General features: G+C 38.9%; 1 protein-coding gene across 2 annotated transcripts in view; it reads left to right on the top strand.

The window, feature by feature from the left end:
• Positions 1-20,271, top strand: part of smchd1 (structural maintenance of chromosomes flexible hinge domain containing 1) — a 129,671-nt gene that overhangs the window by 91,990 nt on the left and 17,410 nt on the right. For both annotated transcript variants that reach the window (XM_043688218.1, XM_043688217.1), the window contains exons 36-43: positions 3,009-3,140; positions 5,623-5,775; positions 7,043-7,175; positions 9,138-9,257; positions 12,705-12,790; positions 15,021-15,143; positions 15,951-16,141; positions 19,161-19,270. In XM_043688218.1, the coding sequence (XP_043544153.1) occupies positions 3,009-3,140; positions 5,623-5,775; positions 7,043-7,175; positions 9,138-9,257; positions 12,705-12,790; positions 15,021-15,143; positions 15,951-16,141; positions 19,161-19,270 (1,048 nt within the window). The remainder of the gene's footprint in view (positions 1-3,008; positions 3,141-5,622; positions 5,776-7,042; positions 7,176-9,137; positions 9,258-12,704; positions 12,791-15,020; positions 15,144-15,950; positions 16,142-19,160; positions 19,271-20,271) is intronic.

The following is a 20,271-nucleotide window of genomic DNA, read 5'->3' as shown; positions in this document are numbered from 1 at the left end:
AGGTCTAGGAAGGGGAGGGAGGAGTCTGAGACGGTCCAGGTGAATTTGAGATCAGGGTGGAAGGTGTTAGTAAAGTGGATGAACTGTTCAACCTCCTTGTGGGAGCACGAGGTAGCACCGATACAGTCATCGATGTAGCGGAGGAAAAGGTGGGGGGTGGTGTCAGTGTAGCTGCGGAAGTTGGACTGTTCCACATATCCGACGAAGAGGCTGGCATAGCTGGGGCCCATGCGAGTGCCCATGGCCACTCCTTTGGTTTGGAGGAAGTGGGAGGATTGGAAAGGGAAGTTGTTCAGGGTGAGGACCAGATCAGTCAGTCGAAGGAGGGTGTCAGTGGAAGGGTGCTGGTTGGTACGGCGGGAAAGGAAGAAGCAGAGGGCTTTGAGTCCTTCGTGATGGGGGATGGAGGTGTGCAGGGACTGGATGTCCATGGTGAAGATATGGCGTTGGGGGCCAGGGAAGTGAAAATGATGGAGGAGGTAGAGTGCGTGGGTGGTGTCCTGAACGTAGGTGGGGAGTTCTTGGACTAAGGGGGACAGAACAGTGTCGAGGTAGGTAGAGATGAGTTTGGTGGGCCAGGAGCAAGCTGAGACAATGGGTCGTCCGGGGCAGTCAGGTTTGTGGATTTTGGGCAGGAGGTAGAAACGGGCGGTGCGGGGTCGTGGGACTATGAGGTTGGAGGCGGTGGATGGGAGATCCCCTGAGGTGATGAGGTTATGGATGGTCTGGGAGATGATGGTTTGGTAGTGGGAGGTGAGGTCATGGTCAAGGGAGCAGTAGGAGGTGGTGTCCGCGAGCTGGCGTTTAGCCTCAGCAATGTAAAGATCGGTGTGCCAAACTACCACCGTGCCTCCCTTGTCTGCCGGTTTGATAGTGAGGTTGGGGTGGAGGGCTGCATGTTGTGAGGGTGAGAGGTTGGAGTGGGTAAGAGGGGTGGACAGGTTGAGGTGGTCAATGTCGCGGCGGCAGTTGGCTATGAAGAGATCGAGGGCGGGTAAGAGGCCAGCACAGGGTGTCCAGGTGGATGGGGTGTGTTGGAGGCGGGAGAAAGGGTCGTTAGAGGCTGGGCAAGAATCCTGGTTAAAGAAGTAGGCGCGGAGGCGAAGGCGGCGGAAGAATTGTTCGATGTCTCGCCACGTGTTGAACTCGTTAATCCGGAAGCTCTTAAAGGAAGATGAGGCGCTCTTCCTCCAGGTGTCGTGTTGCCATGGTCTGGTGTGGCCTAGGAACCCTCCAACCACAAGGGATGAATGCAGATTTCTCCAGCTTCCTCATTTCCCTCCCCGCCCACCTTATCTCAGTCCCAACCCTTGGACACAGCACCGCCTTCTTGATCTGCAATCTTCTTCCCGATCTCTCCGCCCCCAGCCCCTCTCCGGCCTATCACCCTCACCTTAACCACCTCCCACCTATCGCATTCCCAACGCCCCTCCCCCAAGTCCCTCCTCCCTATCTTTTATCTTAGCCTGCTTGGCACATCTTCCTCATTCCTGAAGAAGGGCTTATGCCCGAAACGTCGATTGTCCTGCTCCATGGATGCTGCCTGACCTGCTGCACTTTTCCAGCAACACATTTTTCAGCTCTGATCTCCAGCATCTGCAGTCCTCACTTTCTTCTACCTGTAACCCTTGAGTTTCTTATTATTAAAGAACCTGTCTATCTCTGTCTTAGATATATTCATTGACTTGGCCTCCAGAGCCTTCTGTGACAATTAATTCCATCGATACACCACCCTCTTCCTCCTCCGTTCTCAAGGTTAATTCCTTCACTCTGAGGCTGTGCCCTTGTATCCTAATCTCTCTTTCAAATGGGAGAACTTTCTCCATGACAGCTGTATTAAGGCCTGTCAGTATTCTGTAGATTTCGGTGAGATCACTACCTTGTACTTCTAAACTCCCAAGTACAGACCCAGAGTGTTCAACTGCTCCTCATATGGTAAGCTATTCATTCCTGGGATCAATCGTGTGAATCTCCTCTGGACCCTCTCCAAATCCAAGGATACGCAAAGTGGAGTTCCCCAATTTTTGGATTTAGGATCACTGCTTTTCTTGAAATGAGCTAATTAATTAGACCTCTGGTGTGCAGGGCACAACTTCAAAATTTTCAGAGTACATAAAACTTTCTGAATTGTAAGGACAATAGTGATTGACTGGAGAAATAGATACATGGCTGAATATAGTCTGGTAGGGTGGGAACTAACTGAATGCTGATAAGTGTGAAGTAATATATCTTGGTAAGAAGAATGAGGAAAAGCAGTAGAAAATAAATGGATGAGGAATGGAGGGTCATCATCCATCACATTGTTGACGTTTGCATGGCAGGTTGCAAAAGCAATTAACAAGGCATATGAGGTCTTGAGCTTTATAATTCAAAGTAAAAACTTTATACCTTTCATTAAGTTCAGACCAAGTCAGCATTTTAATATTATGCCCCATTCTTGGTACCACTTTAGGAAGGATATGACGGAATTCAAGAGGGTGCAGAGAAGGTTTGAGAGATGCCAACTATAGATAGAATTGGCACTGTTGTGGTGCAATGACCCTACCTTTGAGCCAGGGGCCCAAGTTCAAGTCCCACCTGTTCCAGAGATGTGTTATGACATCTTCAGCAGATTGATTGAAAGAAAATTAGAATTGGGTAGTTGGGCTGTTTTCTTCAAAAGAAAAGGTTGAGAGTAGATTTGATAGAGATGCTAAAGATCATGAGCTATGAGACAAATTCTTCCCATCAATTACTTCTGGATCATGAGCAAAAGGATAGAAATTTACTGTGGCAAAAGAATCGGCATGAGCACTATTTTGACAGAATGGGTAGAATCTGTAACACACTGCTGAAAAGTGTGGGAGCAGCACACTCAATTCTGACTTTCAAAAGGAAATTGAAAGCTACTCAGGAGAAAACTACTGGGAAAAAGTGGTGTATAACCAATTGGCACAGTATGCCTAATCAGTGCATCCAGTGCTACAGCCATTCTAATTCTACCTTCTGTGCCATATGCTTCATTCTAGATCACTTTCCATGTGGTACCAGGTGAACCAGTTAAATTAATGCCAGAAGAGCAGCCAGCCACTCCTACTGTTTCAAATGTCCGCGCTGTGACTCATCGTACCTTGGTCAAAAGCTTGTGTCTAAAAGTCATGGTAATAAAATTATTTTGTTCCAGTATTAAGTGCAAATAATCATTCCTTTTCTGTCATATTTCATTGTTCTTTGTATGTCAACAATTCTTTAAATTCTTGGCCATTGCTTGTGAGCCTATGTAGTGATTTTCAATAGATTAATTGCAGAGACTATCACAGCTGAGCCGGGTTCTGTTTCATCCAATGTCCTTGTGACAGTGTCCACATTTTCCTGACAAGGGTCACTAAATTGCTGTCAGGAAGGCAAAACCAGGTAAATTATGCACTACTGGTGGACCACTTCTAAAGTCTGAATGTTTGAATCTGTGCAAATGATTGGTTCTTGCTGTAAAATGTTGTTTGAGTATTTGAAGAAAGAACAATCCAGTGTGAAGAGAGATTTTCTGGCCATAATCAGAGAGCAGAAAGATGGAATTAGACAACAGCAAGGCATTGACAAGGGGTGGTGTATTTAACTATCAAAAGTCTGGCCAATTATCTCACCTGATGAGGGGGTAGTGCTCAGAAAGCTTGTGATTTCAAATAAGCCTGCTGGGCTATAACCTGGTGTCATGCAACTTCTGACTTTGTCCACCCCAGTCCGACAACAGCACCTCCACATCATGGAAAGTCAAGTCTGGTTAATAAGTAGCTATACAATATTATCATTGTGTAGTTTTTCTTTAGCTACGATATCACTTTGAAAAAGTAGTAGAGAGTATCTGGAGTTTGCTGTGTCAGCCAACATTAGAGGGGTTGGGAGAGCAGAAGTGCTAATCTTAGAACGGATGTGAGAGAAATCTGACTGTATACAACATGAGTGCTTAGCAGATATTTGGAAGGTATGGCATGAAGGAGAATGCAGCAGGTGACATAGTGTGCAAAAGTAAGGAAATAGTGATGAGTCTTTGGAGGATTTTGTCCAATTCTAGGCACTGCTTTTGAGGAAGAAGGTGAAGGTATTAGAGGGTATGCAATACAGAACTGATTTAGAAAATAGTCCCAGAGATAAGGGTCCTCTGATATTTGTGTGGTTTAAAGAAACTAATGCAGTACTCTGAGATGAAAAGGGTAAGAGGAGCTTTTATAAAAGCATTCAATATCATGATGGAGCTCAACAAAGTAGATAGGGAGAAACTGTTCCTGTTGATGGAAGACTTGAGAAGCTGAGAATGATGATTTAAAGTAATTGGTAGAAGAATCAAAGGCAGCACGAGGAAAAACATTCTTCATCTAAGTGAGTTTTTAGGATCTGGAATACACTGCTCAAGACTGGGTGAGGGGAAAATCCCATCATGGCTTTTGAAAGGAAATTAGACAGTGGCCTGATGAGAGAGAATTTTCAGATTACAGGGAAAGGGCAGGTAAATGGATGTAACTTAATTACTCTTGCAAACAGCTGACACAAACACATCAGGCTAAATGGCTCCTTGTCTGTATCCAATGTACAGAAATCATGAGCTTGCATATGTTAGAAGGGCAGGGCAAGGACAGCAATTTAAAAAGGTGATTATTTGTAAATTCCAATATTACCTTTACTCTCCATGAAGTAGGTAGTTTTACCAGAGGTAAGCAAGAGATGGCGCTTTGAAGTGCTCCAGCCAGATCTCACCTGTGTGTGGTAATGCCAGTTTGATGCCTGGTTTTACAGCTATACAAAGGTAATGCCTGGGACGGGTACAGTGGAGACTTGGGGACTAAAGTTGAAGCGGGGGAAATAGTTATGCAAATTATAAGGGTAGATAGTTGGGAGTTTGGAAGTGGAGCAGAGATTGATTTTTAGGATATTTTTCTAGTGACAGATGAAAGGAGAAAAGAGCTGAAAGGAAAGGGATTTGTGAATGGTGCACAACGCACAGTAGTTGTCAAAAGTTTTATTATTGTCTGAGATCGTGAAACTGAAGATCATAACTGGTATTGTGATATCCCTTTAAGTAGTATCTGGTGTAGAACATGTGCCTTGTAGCTATTGCCTGTCCAAATTGCATTAAATAATATGAAGGGGTGCAGTTGAGCTTCTGTAACAAACCACCTCATTCAACAATCATGTAATATTTCTTCAGATAAACAGAACTTGTGTCCATTTCTGATGTTACCAGACAGCTGAGTTTCTTTACCACCTCCGATTTTATGTCTGATCTCCAGCATCCACAATATTTTGCTTCCATTGACCAATTTGAGAGATTGATGTTGTTTAAAGAAACACAAAATCACAGCAGCAGGAAATTTGGAGGAGCTATATGACTTGTCAATCAGAAGGCTTGTGGTGAGTGAGGATAGGAGAATAAATTTAGAAGCAGCAAGAGTAGAGCTGTTCGTTGACAGGACTAATTAAAGTCAGATTTTTTTTGAACAAAGTTTGTTTTCCTTGCCCTCATTTTTAAACAAAAGAATCATTTTGCTGGGCAGACATCTACATTCATTTGAATATATAGAGATTATTTGTTTATTAATACATTTACCAATATAGTGCATTGAAATTTTCTTCATTTTGTTCAATTAGGATGAATATAACAATCCAACTGGAGAGGATATTTGTGGCAAGTTGGTGGTTACGATTAGAAGTGCAACTGAAGATGAGAGTGAGATTCCTCAGTTTCAGGGAAAACTCAGCAGTTTGGAGTTTGAGCTCAACCAAGGATCTTCTGTTATTTCTGTAAGTTTAACTTGGTTTGACCAATCTGGTAAAAGACTGCTGACTGGGGTAGTTAATTTGATTATTTCAGGGCTGAAATATTAACCTTATTTCGCTGCTGCCAGATGTCAAGAGCATTTCCAGCATTTTTTTTATTTTGTTTTCCATATTTTCAAAGTTTATATTACCTCATTCCCATTTTAGCTTCATTTGCCAAAAGCTTTTCTGATTTCCTCTTGATTTTGGCTTCTTTCCATTTCTGCTGAACCCTTACCCAAGAAGTATTTGTGCTTATGAAACATTTATTTGAACCATGTCCCAATGACTGTTGACTATTTTAAGAAAATTAAGTGCCACCTTTTCTCTCTCTTGTCCTCTTCATAACCTCTTCCCCACCCACCAACCCATGCTTTTTTATAAGTTTGTTTCTCATTTTATTTCCTGTTCTTGGTTTTCAATGTTACAGCTTTTAAGTTACTTACAGATTTCCTTAAGCTGTGGGTCTCTTCCTGGCATTTCAAGAAGCAATTAGTATCCCACTACTGCAACTAAATTAATTTGTATGTCTGTGTGCACTGAAGTGACTCTTGCACCCTTTACTGGATGTGTGTATGTCTACAATTGTCCCATCCTGTATCTGTGGAAATGAAAAAGAAATTATACAATTCTACGTTTTCCCATTTGTAGGAAACTGTGCAAAGTTCCTTTTTAATAGGAATTTGGTTATTTTCTGCATGGGAGCATTCTTCAAATGCAGCTCAAGTATAAAATTTGATCTGACAGGTTTTTCTTTTTACAAAATCTGTTCAGTCAATGTTATAAATGCTGGCGAGTGATTTTGCAGTCAGTGTTCAAGAGCAAAGCTTCAGAATCTATAAAATAGACTTGTATGTTATTCATTCATTTAGTCTACGTTGCATTTACTATCCTGATTTTCCATCTTCAGATTATACATTGGAATTCATGAAACTTGAGATGGACAAGAAAGCGTGCAAGGAAGCTTATGATGAGAGTGCCTTACTGTAACTTTGAAGGGAATACTTCAGTCTGTAGTCATTGAAATTAATAGAAATTGAATTACTAATTTTTGAAACCAACTAGTAGTCCTAAACATTGTGTTTTTAATTCCTTTACAATCAAAATTTATTTGGTCAAAATAAATCTGCATCAACATAAAATAATTTTCCACCCTCTCCTGTACCTAATCCTATGATTTCAGTGAACATAAATTGTTTACTAATCTTTGAACTTTAATTTTTTTTTGTTTACTTTTATTCCTCTTTAATAGAACTTGGTGCTGGCAGAAAACTGTCCTGGTAGGGATAGTACTGAATATATGCTGATTTTTGAACCGACTATTTCAAAACCCGTCAAGCGGAATCCTTTACCTCCATACATTTTATCATTTATGTTTTATAATGGTAAGCATAAAGCAGCCTGTATAGTTTGCTTATTTACCAAGAACTTGAAATGTTGTGGCTTATTTAGTTAACATGAAAATGTTCCAGCTAGCTCATTGTTTACCTCATTACAAACATTTGAGGTTGACTCAGGCCTTTTGTCGTATCAGTGAGAAAAATAAACAGTAAGGAGTCATGAATGAAAAGGTTATGCCAGGTTGTGATCTATGGTTCAAATCAATCTGGTTCCAGGATCAGTTTATCTTATTTATTCCAAGCCAGCTGATTTTAGTAGTGGTAGATATAAGGAAAGCTTTTAATTCAAACTTCAGTTTTTTAAGCAATAAAAATCTGTTTTTGGTCATGATTTTGTCAGTGGTAATCTTGTTTTATTATTTGAAAACCAAATAGCCTTTGTCACATAATGCGCCTAGAATGGAAAAGTACAGTATTCTAAGTTTGCAAATTCTTTAGGGAAAGAAAGACTTAATTTGCTTATAGTTAAGCACAGCTCCTGAAGTAAAACAAAATGCAACACATCTGAAATGTAGCATCTTTTTTAAAAAAGGCATTTACTTGTTGCTTATGATTACCGAAACAAATGGTTAAAAGTATAATTTATCCAAAATTTAACTTTGAGTCATACAGTACGGGAACAGACCCTTTGGTCCAACCAGTCTATGGCAACTATAATCACAAACTAAACGAGTCTTACCTGCCTCTGCTTGGTCAATATCCCTCCAACCATTTCTTATTCATATACTTATCTAAATGTCTTCTAAACATTGTAACTGTACTTGCATTCATTACTTTCTCTGGATGATAAGAGCCTAAACATACTGCTTGAAGAGGAGGTGGAAGCAGACGATATTTAAGAGGTATCTGGATGGTTACATGAATAAGGAGGGAATATAGGCCAAATAAGGGTAGAATTTTATTTTTTTGGTTTAGTTAGGGCATGATAGCACAGGCTTGGAGGGCCAAATAGCCTGTTCCTGTGCTGTACTTCTCTTTTGTTCTTTTATCCAGCCTTTCCTTATAACAAAAACCCTCCATTCCCGGCAACATCCTGGTAAATCTTCTCTGAGCCCTCTCCAGAGTAATGATACCCTTTCTGTAATAGGACAACTAGAACTGCACACTGTACTCTAGAAGAGACCTTACTCACTTCCTGTACAACTTTAAAATAACATTCCAATTCCTATACTCAAAGGTCTGAGCAATAAAGGCAAGTGTGCTAAATGTGTTCTTAACCACCCTACCTATATATAATGCAAACGTCAAGGAGTTATGTATTTGAATCATTAGATCTCTCTGTTCTACTCTACCCAGGGCCCTACTTTTAATTTTTTTAAGTCCTGTTTTTTTTTGTTTTACCAAAATACAATACCTTGCATTTATCCAAATTAAATACCATTTATCACTCTTGAGCTCATTGACCCAACTGATCAAGATCCCTTCATAATCTTAGGTAACCTTCTTCATTGTCCACTTTACCACCAATCTTGCTCATCTGCAAACTAATTTACCATGCCTTCTATATTCTCCTCTAAATCATTTATATAAATGACAAACAAAAGTGGACCCGGCACCTATCCCTGTGGAACACTGCTGGTCACAAGCCTGCAGTCGGAAAAACAACTCTGCACCATCACTCTGTCTCCTGTGGTTAATTCAATTTTGTATCCAATTGGCAAGCTCACCCTGGATCCCATGTGATCTAACTTTACAAATTAGTCTACCAAGCACAACCTCATCAAAGGCTTTACTAAGGTCCAAGTAACAATGTTTACTGCTAAGTAATGGTGTTAGTGGCATTTCTCAGTTCTTGAAATGCATGTCTTCTAATTGGTTGACAGAATCAGCAAAAGGTTGATCCAAAATTGAGAAAAATAATTCTGTTTATTTAAAAAAATGCAATCCACCCTTGAAATGAGATTCAAGTTGGCATATTGAAATAGGTGGCAATATTTTTCTTCACAGATTTTAAGAAACAGCAACAGATGACAACTTTGACGAAAGAGAAGGATCAACTCTCCCTATCCATTATTGCATACAGGAGTTTATTTGACACCACCAATCAACTAATCAGTGAAATGAAGTGTAAGTTACATTATATATAGATTTATATTTGTCATTCATAAATTTGCATATGAAGAAAGTTGATCTGTTTATCTGAAAGATGAGCACTGCAAGTGTAAATCATTGTATATAGAAGTGTACTAGCAACTGGAGGTCAGTTGAATTGCTTCAAAGCAGCAAGATGTAACAACTGAAAATGAGAAATGTTTCCAACAGATCAAATTTAATCCACTTGTAACTGAGACCAATTTCAATGTTATAAATGCAACATACTGTTTCATTGCTTTTTTTATTAAAATGACCTCAACATCTTTTCCTAACAGTGACTGCCTGTATCCTGAAAGTACTCCAAAATGAACATAAAATATTAAATGTGTTGGCTGAATGATATTGCTTCCTATGGAACAATTTGTACTAATATTATCACTTCTTAACTGAAGCTAGGTTATACCTAAAATATTAATCTTTCATTAGAAAGATTGACCTGGATTTTACGGATATTGGAAAAGCCGTAGTACTAGCCACCAATCTCAAAGAAAGTTGCCCACAAAGATGTATGAATCTCTGGTTGTGTATTTCCTCTTTCCTATTGTTGGTTTGAATGTGGTACCTAGGGGAATCTCCAGAAATCTAGTAAGTGATCAAACAGTACAAGCAGCCAATCATATTGTAGTATTCTCAGACAGCAAGGCAAAAATTTCCTTCACTTGTTAATATCTTACTAAGATGTAAAGTTTGTAACCTACAGATGGGATTCCCATGAACTTAAAGAAATCCCATATTTTCAAAATAATCAATGAAAAATTTGATATTCCACAGGAATGACAAGTTTAAATCTTTCATGAGATTCTTTGAGATTTATACAAGTTGATTTAATTAACGATTTCTACTTGGTTGAAATTCGGACTCATTTAAGCTTTAAATGGGGTTTGTTATTAAAGTGTAGATTGAGAAATAAAGAACATTGAATGGTTTTACTATCATTACCACAGTAAATTGGAGCTGTCTTATTAGTTACTGTTTCGTGCATACCCCATTCCAACATGTGCATGTTCTGATTTTTTTGTAATTTTTTTTGTATAGTTGTAAAGTTTCCCCTTTGTATATAGATTGACACTAAAAATAAATTTAGGTGTTTCACCAATTTTGGTGCTAAACTGCAGCATAGATCTTCCCAAATCCACAATCGCTAAAGAGCTGAGTATATGATGAGTGTAAAAAGTCAAATGCCATTTCTGTACAGCTATTCTGAAGTTAGCATAATTTCAGAATAGCTGAAAAATACACAACCAGAGATTCATACATCTTTGTGGGCAACTTTCTTTGAGATTGGTGGCCAGTACTACGGCTTTTCCAATATCCGTAAAATCCAGGTCAAACTTTCTAATGAAAGGTTAATATTTTAGGTATAACCTAGCTTCAGTTAAGAAGTGATAATATTAGTACACCCATCTATACCCCTCATAATTCCCCTATGGGTGGCACAGTGGTTAGCACTGCTGCCTCACAGCACTAGAGACCCGGGTTCAATTCCCGCCTCAGGCGACTGTGTGGAGTTTGCATGTTCTCCCCGTGTCTGCATGGGTTTCCTCCAGGTGCTCCGGTTTCCTCCCACAGTCCAAAAGATGTGCAGGTCAGGTGAATTGGCCATGCTAAATTGCCCGTAGTGTTAGGTAAGGGATAACTGTAGGGGTATGGGTGGGTTGCGGGTCAGTGTGGACTTGTTGGGCCGAAGGGCCTGTTTCCACACTGTAATGTAATCTAATCTAAATATAGTACATCAGAATGGAGGAAGCTTTGCCCATATTCTGTTCTTGCATGACTTGGAATGATTTGGTACTGACAACACTTAACGGTGGGAAAATTTATATAGCCAAGTATAATAGATTACTAAAGAAAACTACACTGTAAACCATTTGTTTTCTTCTTGTTTTGATTATTTGATGCATAAAAGAAGCAAGTCAACAATTGATGTGTAGCACAATATCATAGTCATAGTCTACAGCAAAGAAAAAGGCCTTTTTGCCTATCAAGTCTGTGCTAGTTACAACCAGTACCTACCTATTCAACTGTTATTTTCCAGCACTTAGCCTGTATGTCTTGGTATCATAAGTATTTGTCGAAATACCTCTTCAATGTTATGAAAGTTTCTGCCTCTACCATCCTCACAGACATCGAGTTCCAGATTCCCACCGTCCTCTGGAAGAAAGGTTTTCCCTTATGTAACCTCTAAACCTCCTGCCCTTACCTTAAATCTATGATGATTGGCCACCGATCCCACCACCAAGAGGGGAAGTTCCTTCCACCCATCTATACCCCTCATAATTTTATTCATCTCAATCATATCCCTCTGCTCCATGGCAAACAACCTCAGTCAATCCAACCTTTCCTCATAATCAAAACGCTCTAGTCCAGGCAACGTCCTGGTAAATTTCTGCACCTCTGCAATGCAGTCACATCCCTCTTATATGGATTCCAGAACTGAATGCAATACTCTGGTAAAATCAATTTTTTTAATACAGTTCTAGCGTAACCACCCTGTTCTGAAAATCAAAAGGCAGATATTCCATGTGCTGCCTTAAGCACTTTATCTACCTGCCCTACCTTAAGGGATATTATAAACATGCACATTAAGGTCCGTCTGATTCTTGCTGCTAAACAAAAATTGAATATACGACTTGCAGGTGGATAATTCCTGAGCTCCTAACTGAACCAACCATTAAAGTACCATCTCGGGTGATTGGAAATGGTCTTGAAATAGACCTTTTAACTTGTGTGTTAAATTAGCATCTGATTATTGTTGCTGTTCTTTTTCACTCTTGTACAAATTCTGAACAATTACATTAATTCTAGGCCAGTCTCTTCTTTTAGATCTTGTCATTTTCAAAGGCAATTGAGGATGGGCAATAGCAATGACACGTTTTAAAAATATATCTGGGCGCTAGTATGCTTCTGAAAACATAATGCATATTTATGAAGTCTGTTAATCTATAGACCACATATTGCAAATTGTCAAGTTTTTGAGATTTAATTTGTGTAAATATCTGCGTTTATTCCAACCATGTTGACTGGCACTAAACGTCATGGAATACCTGACAGTTACATATCCTATCAGGCTGAATATCTGAACGAACTTGAAGAAATATTAATGTTAATTTATGGTTTTGATGACTAGAGCTTACTGAGAACTGGTATGTGATGCAATAAGTAAGCCTAGAGGTTTACTCAAAGTCCTGGCTATTCCCTTCTCTATTTCGAATACAATAAATTCAATTGAACCATTGAGTATTAATTTGACTCCTTCAATAGATCATTATGTAATTTGACTATACTGGACAGAAGACAGACATTCATTGACATCATTCAAATGGTTTACCAATGCAAATAATTTTTTTAAGTGTGATTTGGAGAAGGAACAACTAAAGGTTTACCAGATCAAGTACTGAAATTGCAATTTCAAATATTTAGGTCAGGCACATGAAGCTACAGCAAAAGAAGCTCACCTAAGAAATGAACTTCAAAAGCAGAAGATAAATATCGCAGAAGTTTCGACTGTAAGTTGACTTGCATATTTGTTTTGTGTACATATGGCCAATCTCGAAGCGGTTTGATAATCCTCGATCTGTAAATATTAAAGGAAGTACTAGATTCCACATATAGCTGTTACAAATATAGAGTGCTATTGGAAGTCTGAAGAGCTACAAGCAAAATGCAAATCTGCAAATACTTTATCTAGCCAAAGTTTATTTTTCCTCTTTTGATCTACACAGTTGAAAATACAGTAGCATGATGTGGATGTTCTTAGATCAGTTTTACCTCCTTTTGAAATTCCAAGATAATTTTTTGAGTTGTTAAACTACCTTTTCAACAAAGGAGTTTCCTCCTGAATGTGAAAAGTGTGAACCCAAAACAAATTATCTTTGACTTCTGAAAATTGTTTGGAGATGTACAGCATTACCTTTTCATAGACCCTTGATGTAAGTACTGTATGTAGATCTCTGGATTTTCAGCAAGAAAATAAGTGACAGTTGTGTAGTTTCTGTGTTTTTACACAAATCTAAAGCATCACCTTGCTGTTGCTCTGAAGACTGTTCTTAGTATTAAAACACATATCTACCCATTATAATTAGTCCAGTATAGAGCAAAACCAGTTGCTAAAATAATAGTTGTCATGTCGTATATGGAGAAAAAGCAAAGGTTGGCACTAGATAATGATACTTGTTTGAAGAGCTGGTGCAAGCATGATGTGCAGAAACAATTGTGATTATCTCCCAAAGACTGGGCTTTTCTGTGAAAGACTGACAAAAAGTATAAAATCAAAAGTATTCACCGTGAAAAGTAAATTTATAACCATTCACTTGCATGTTTTTCAACAACTTGATTGCCTCACCTTTGTAGTCATAAGAGCCACAGCAACAAAATGTAGGTATTCAGTATAACTTACAATTTAAAGAGTATGGGGAATCTGTTTTGCAGATGGAAATTACTGATTAATGAGCTTATAGATGATGCTTATAACATGCTAGTTGTTAGATTTTACTTCATTTGGATCTTATGTTGCTGTATTTTAATAAGGTTTCAAATAATTAAGTGATTTTTTTCCAACTGATATATTTATTGTCTCAACTTTCTGGCATTGCTTTACATTTGGAGAATACTCACATTCTGCACTTTGGTTAAGGGCACCACAGTGGCTCAGTGGTTAGTACTGCTGCACAGTGCTGGGGACCCAGGTTCAATTCCAGCTTTGGGTGACTGTGTGGAGGTTCTCCTCGTGTTTGCGTGAGATTCCACCACTCTGCTCTGGTTCATTTCCACAGTCCAAAGATGTGTAGAATAGGTGTATTGGCAATGCAGAATTGTCCGTAGTGTTTAGGGATGTGCAGGCCAGGTGGATTAGCCATGGTAAATGTGGGGTTACAGTGATAGAGGGTTGCGTGTGTGGGGGATGTTCTTTGGAGGATCAGGGCTGATCAGCTTTCTGCACTGCAGGGATTGTGATTTTAAATTAGCAAAAATACTAATTTTAAAGGTGGTTAACAATTATGATGTATAAACTTATGGACTCTTATGGAGTCATACACAAAAACAAACCCGTCAGTCCAACTCGCCCATGCTGACCAAGTTTCCCAAACTAAATTAGTCGCACTTGCCTATATTTGGCCCATATCCTCGTCAACTTTTCCTATTCATGTACCTATCCAAATGTCTTTTAAATGTTATAACTACTTGCATCTACCACTTCTTCTGGCAGTTCATTCCACATATGAACCATACTCTTATGTGAAAAAGTTGCCCCTCAAGACCCTCTAAATCTATATTTCCCTCGCCTTAAAAGTATGCCCACCTTGTTTTGTTTTTCCCTCCCCTCCCCACCCCCAAACACACAACATAGGGAAAAGACCTTTGCTATTCACCTTTATGTTCCTCGTGATTTTATTAATCCCTCGGGTCACTCCTCAACCTCCTACCCTCAAGTGGAAAAAGGTCCTAGCCTATTCTTATAACTCGAACCCTCCAGTCCCAGCAGCATCCTGGTTAAAATCTTTTCAGAAGTTAGTATTACTCAAGAACTTTTGGAATTAAATATATTATTTACATTTGAATTGTTTCCATTTGTTCTAAGAACATTTTAGGTTGTGTAATGTTCTTTAGGTTTGTAAATAAATTTGTACACTACTTATTTGACAGTAATTTGCTTTTAAATATGTCAATTTTCCTTGCAACTTGATCTCCAACCACAGAAATTCTTTGAATATTACCACTTTTTGTTCTATAATATAGACCCAAGGCATTGATACTGTTCTGAAGCAGATGAAACTCGAAAGAGACAGGATATTAAAACTACCCAGAAGAACATGTTCTCTGTCTAATTACACCAGAAACAGTGCTGACGTTTTAGGAAAGGTATGGTTAATGTAAATAAGTTCATTGGAAGCTAACATGTACTAATAATTGTGTACTGTCATTTTTCTCTACACTATTGAGACTTTGCCCATATCACCAGACCTGAAACATTTCAATTTTAGTATTAATTCAATCTGCTTGATGTATTCTTGTGGAAATGTCATAAGTTCTAAATTGTACTACTTCTCATCTTGTTCCACAGTCTCCCTGCTCATAGCCATTCCATAATCAAGTTGCGACTGTTCCAGTTGTACGTAAAGCTGAAGAAAATTATATTTCTTGTTTTTATTTATAAAACAAAGAACTTTTGGATGCTGGAGTTTTGAAACAAATGAAATACTGTAGGTCAATTGGTCTCACAACATTTGTGCAGAGAAAGCAGAAATATTTTTTGAGAACGTCTGAAAAGTCACCAGACTAGAAACATTAACTCTGCCTTTCTTCCACAGATGCCACCAGACCTGCAAAGTTTCTCCAATTTCTGATTATTTCTTGTTTATTAAATATTTAATTTGGGGATTATTGACCTACGACATTCAGCATCAAAGTTAAAGCCAGTTTAGAATGATAGAATGCAGATTAGCATGCTGTATTAATCATCCAACTAAAGGGTATAATTTTGGTTACTCATTGTTATTCCAGTTCTTTGCTGTTCTCATTCTTATTTATACTTCTCTCTCAAAAAACTTATTTTTCAATATGATATTTCCTTTTATAACACCCATATTTCTCTCCCGTTATTTGTTTTCTTTCAGTTTGTGATGCAGGAAGTTCTCAGCTCAAAACAAATATTTGTCTTGATTGCAGATTGCACACTTGGCAATGATAGAGGATGATGAGGTGGCCAGGGTAATCTCTTGGCATATGGCTAGCGATATGGACTGCGTGGTTACTTTAACCACTGATGCTGCTCGCCGTATCTTCGATGAAAGTCAGGGGCGCCAACAAGTATTACCGCTAGATTCCATATACAGAAAAAATCTTCCAGATGCTAAAAGGTACAAAACCATTTAAAGTTCCACTCTGACTAAACCTAACTTAATTAAAAGACAGTCACTTGCAAGTACCCAAACTAAAATCAGGACAAATGTCAAGGAGCGACACTTGTAGCAATATTCACTTTGTCTCTTTGAATTTTTTTAAAATTTAGCTTCTTATCACTCCTTTTAGAAACAGTCACAAAAATAAGGAGCTTAAAGCATTGCATGGTACGCTGAATGTCATGCCAATCTATTGAAAGGTCGTCCACCTAAAATGTTAACTGTTCCAACCCACAAACTGTCTGTCTGTCCTTCTGAATATTTCCTAAACCTTTCCAAAATCATTTTGTATTTACAAAATTTTAAAGTTCCGACAGTTGGCTGCAAATCTTAATGAACTGCGAGTAGAACTGCTTATGAATACAATACAGCTTGTCCATAATGTGGTGAAGAACAGTGGAAAGTGGAATCCCACAACTATCAGTGGTCATTTCATTGTTAATGTATTAACAAGATTAGGCTTTGAACAACAGCGCAACCTTTAAGTTTACATATGAGACTAGTTGTTTACTTTATTCATTCCAGGAAAGTAATCATTATTGCCGATACTTAATTTATTGCTTTTGAGAAGTGATGGTGAACTGGTGCAGTTGATGTAGTGTGGTACTGCTTAGAAGGGAGCTGCAGGAGTTTGGCCCAATGCCAGTCAGCAATACAGTTCCAAGTCAGGAATGTGCTCCTTAGAGGGGAACTTGAAGATAGTTCTATTCTCATGCATCTGCTGTATTTGATTGTTTAAGAACTGGACTCTGAGGCTTTAGAAAATGCTGCCGCAGAAGACTTGGCAAGTTGCAGTGTATTTTGTGACTGTTGGGCATTGCTGTTTTCCAGTGGTGGAAAAGATTGAATAGTAGTGGATGAAATGCTAATCAAGAAGGCTTCCCTGTTTGGATGGGGTAGAGTTTATTTTTGTGGAGCTGAATTCATCTAAGCAAATGGTGAATGTTCCATCACAAGCCTGACTTCTACCTTGTAAGTAGTAGAAGGCTTTTGGGAGTCAGAAGGTGAGCTAGTTGGCACAGAATTCTGAGTTTCTGACTTCCTTGTGTAGCCAAGGTATTTCCATTCGTGATGAAGGGCTTTTGCCCAAAACATCAATTTTCCTGCTCTTCGGATGCTGCCTGACCTGCTGTGCTTTTCCAGCACCACTTTGATCTAAACCAAGGTATTTACCAGCCCTCCCCAGTGATGATTCTTCTCATTGGTGGGAATTCAGCAATGGTAATGCCATTGAATATCACGGGGCAGTGTTCAGATTTCCTCTTAATAGAGATGGTTATGTGCAGCACTTGGCAAACTGCAGATGTTACTTGCCACTTATTAACCCAAGTTTGGGGTAGTTAGTCTGCACTGAGGAGAACTGAAACAAACATCAAAAGAAAGTGAGAACTGTAGTTGCTGGAGATCGGAGTCGAAAGGTGTGGCACTGGAAAAGCATAGAAGGTCAAACAGCATTCACATCCTAAAATGTGAATTCCTGAACTGCACACAATCTGTGGTCTAGCCAATGTAATGTACAGTTCCAGCATAAACACTCTGCCTCAGCTAATAAAAGCAAGTATCCAAATGTCTTTTGAGCCACTTTATCCAACTGTCCCACTACCCTAAGGAACCAGTAGTCATGCATACCAAGGTCCCTATGATCTTTCCTGTTACTCAGTGTCCAGGGATAGGGTTAAGGATAGGGAATGCATTCATCATGTATTCCTTCACTTTGTTTCATTTGCTAAGTCCATCATCTTGTGCTTATCTGGATCTAATTCCATTTGCTACTGATCAGTCCATCTATATCCTACTGTAATCGAAGGTAGTCCTCCTCACTATTTACCACCCCACCAATCTCTCTCATCTATGAACTTACTGACCAACTTTCTGACATTGAAGTTTAAATCGTATATAGGCAACAAAGCTCCCAATACTGATTCCTATGGACCTCCATTGGATACAGGCTTCCAGTCTCACAATCATCCCGTGACCATCATCCGTCCTGCCACTTAGTCAGTTCTGATCAATTAACCGGATTTTCTTGTGTTACCTCGCCTCTCAGTCTCCCGTGTTAGACATTTGCCTTCACCTGGTAACCTCTTTGAAAAATCCAACCAAGTCTGCCAGACATGACCTCCCCTTAACAAAACTATGCTGACTGTTTTTGTTTTTTGCATCCCTGCCTTTTCAAGTGCAAATTAATTACATGCCTCAGAATTGTTGCCAGTAGTTTCTGAATCCTTGAGCATGGACTGAATGACCTGTAGTTTTCTGACTTATCCCTTCCCCTCTACACCTCACCCTTCTCCCATCCCCGTCACACCTCTCTCTCTCTTCTCCTTTCTCTCTATGTCCTCCCAACCTTTTTGAATAATTGTACTACATTGACTGTCTTGGGTACCTCTCCTGTGGCCAGAGAGGAATTAAAAATTGTTGCCATATATATGTACAATAAGTGCAGAGAAATTGAAAAGCAAAACTAGAGCAATAATTGTAAAAGAATCTAAATGCAAAGTTCACAAGAGACCTAGAGAGTGGTGGAAGTGTACAAATAGCTGTCATGAACGAGGAGTTTGAGGTAAATAATATTTACCCTCCCCTCAAACAAGCATGCGGAAAGGGAATAGAGGTTATGTTGATATTTAGGACGCGAAGGACTGAAAGAGAATAAAAGAGGAACACAAATGTCAGCTATGACTGGTTAGGCTGAATGATCTGTTTTTGTACAATGTATTTTCTATGTAATTCAATATGCATACTTTCCAATATGATTGGCAATATTAAAGGAGTTATAAATGCTTGAAGACAAGGTACAGTATTTAAAAATTTTGAGCCAATATAAGCCAGCATTAGCTCCTACCATGAGAAGAAATGTGAAAAGAAACACTGTATGCATCAAGGTTTTTTAAATTGATTTTGAATATGACCTTTGTGAATGTTTTCTAAATTTTGTTTAGAGATCAAGGGGCTCATGATCTGTTTTAAATTATAGGCCTTTACCTCACATGCGAAATGGAAAATGTCATTTCAAGCCTGAGGGGAATCCAATATTTGCCCGGGAACTGCTTATTTTTTCTGAAAATGTGGAGCAGTGTCACACAGGTAAAGTCTTGATCCTAACCATGTCTAAAACGATAAAGAATGTATTTGTTAAAATCGTTTCTTGGTGGTACAGAACTCGAACTTTGTTGAAAAATAGAGAGAATTTTTTATCATTAACTTATCAGGCCAAATTTCTAAACAATAATTCCTACTATATTAAAAAGGGTACTGAATACTTCCAAGTGGAAATTAGGAGCAGTAGTCGGACATTCAGTCACTCAAACCTCCTTTGCCTGTTCAATAAGATAACAGCTGGTCTGACTGGGACTTCATGTGTTCCTGCCTGCCCATGATAACCTTTTCACCTACTTGTTTAACAAGAATCATTCTTCCTCTCCCTGAAAAATATTCCAAGATTTTACTGCAACATTCTACTCAGTGACACTTCTGTGATGATTCTGATTTCTCCAAGTACCTCCCTCCTTTGCATTTCCTGATTTATTCCTGCTTCTGGGATGTTACTTTTCTCTCTTGTAATGAAAGCTGGTCAGTGCATCAGTTTCCCTATTTTCTGTTATTGTCTAGTCTGATTTCCTTTAAATATTTCTAGAAACTCTGGCAGGTGGGACTAGATTGGGTTGGGATATCTGGTTGGGTTGGACCAAAGGGTCTGTTTCCATGCTGTACATCTCTATGACTCTCTATTTGTTTTTTATATTTCTGGCTAACCATTTCTTGCTCTCTAAATTTAAGGTCTTTATTTTTTGGTAATTCTTCCTTGCTTTTTTTAAATTTTCTACCTAGTCTTCTAACCTTACAACTGTCTTTTCACAATTCTGTTTTTCTTTTAGTTTGATGTTATCTTTAACCTTTCTGGTTAAATATGGATCGTGGGAATCTATCTATGATTATGATGTGGTAGGCATCACAGAGACGTGGTTACAGAGGGGTCAGGACTGGCAGTTAAACATCCAAGGGTTTTCAACTTATCGAAAAGACAGGGAGGTGGGCAGAGGGGGCGGGGTTGCCTTGTTAGTTAAGAACAAAATTAAATCTATGGC

This window comes from Chiloscyllium plagiosum, chromosome 4, assembly GCF_004010195.1.
Source record: "Chiloscyllium plagiosum isolate BGI_BamShark_2017 chromosome 4, ASM401019v2, whole genome shotgun sequence".
Lineage (NCBI taxonomy): Eukaryota > Metazoa > Chordata > Chondrichthyes > Orectolobiformes > Hemiscylliidae > Chiloscyllium > Chiloscyllium plagiosum.
Note: the sequence above shows the minus strand (reverse complement) of the source record. Positions and strands in the feature narration are given on the sequence as shown.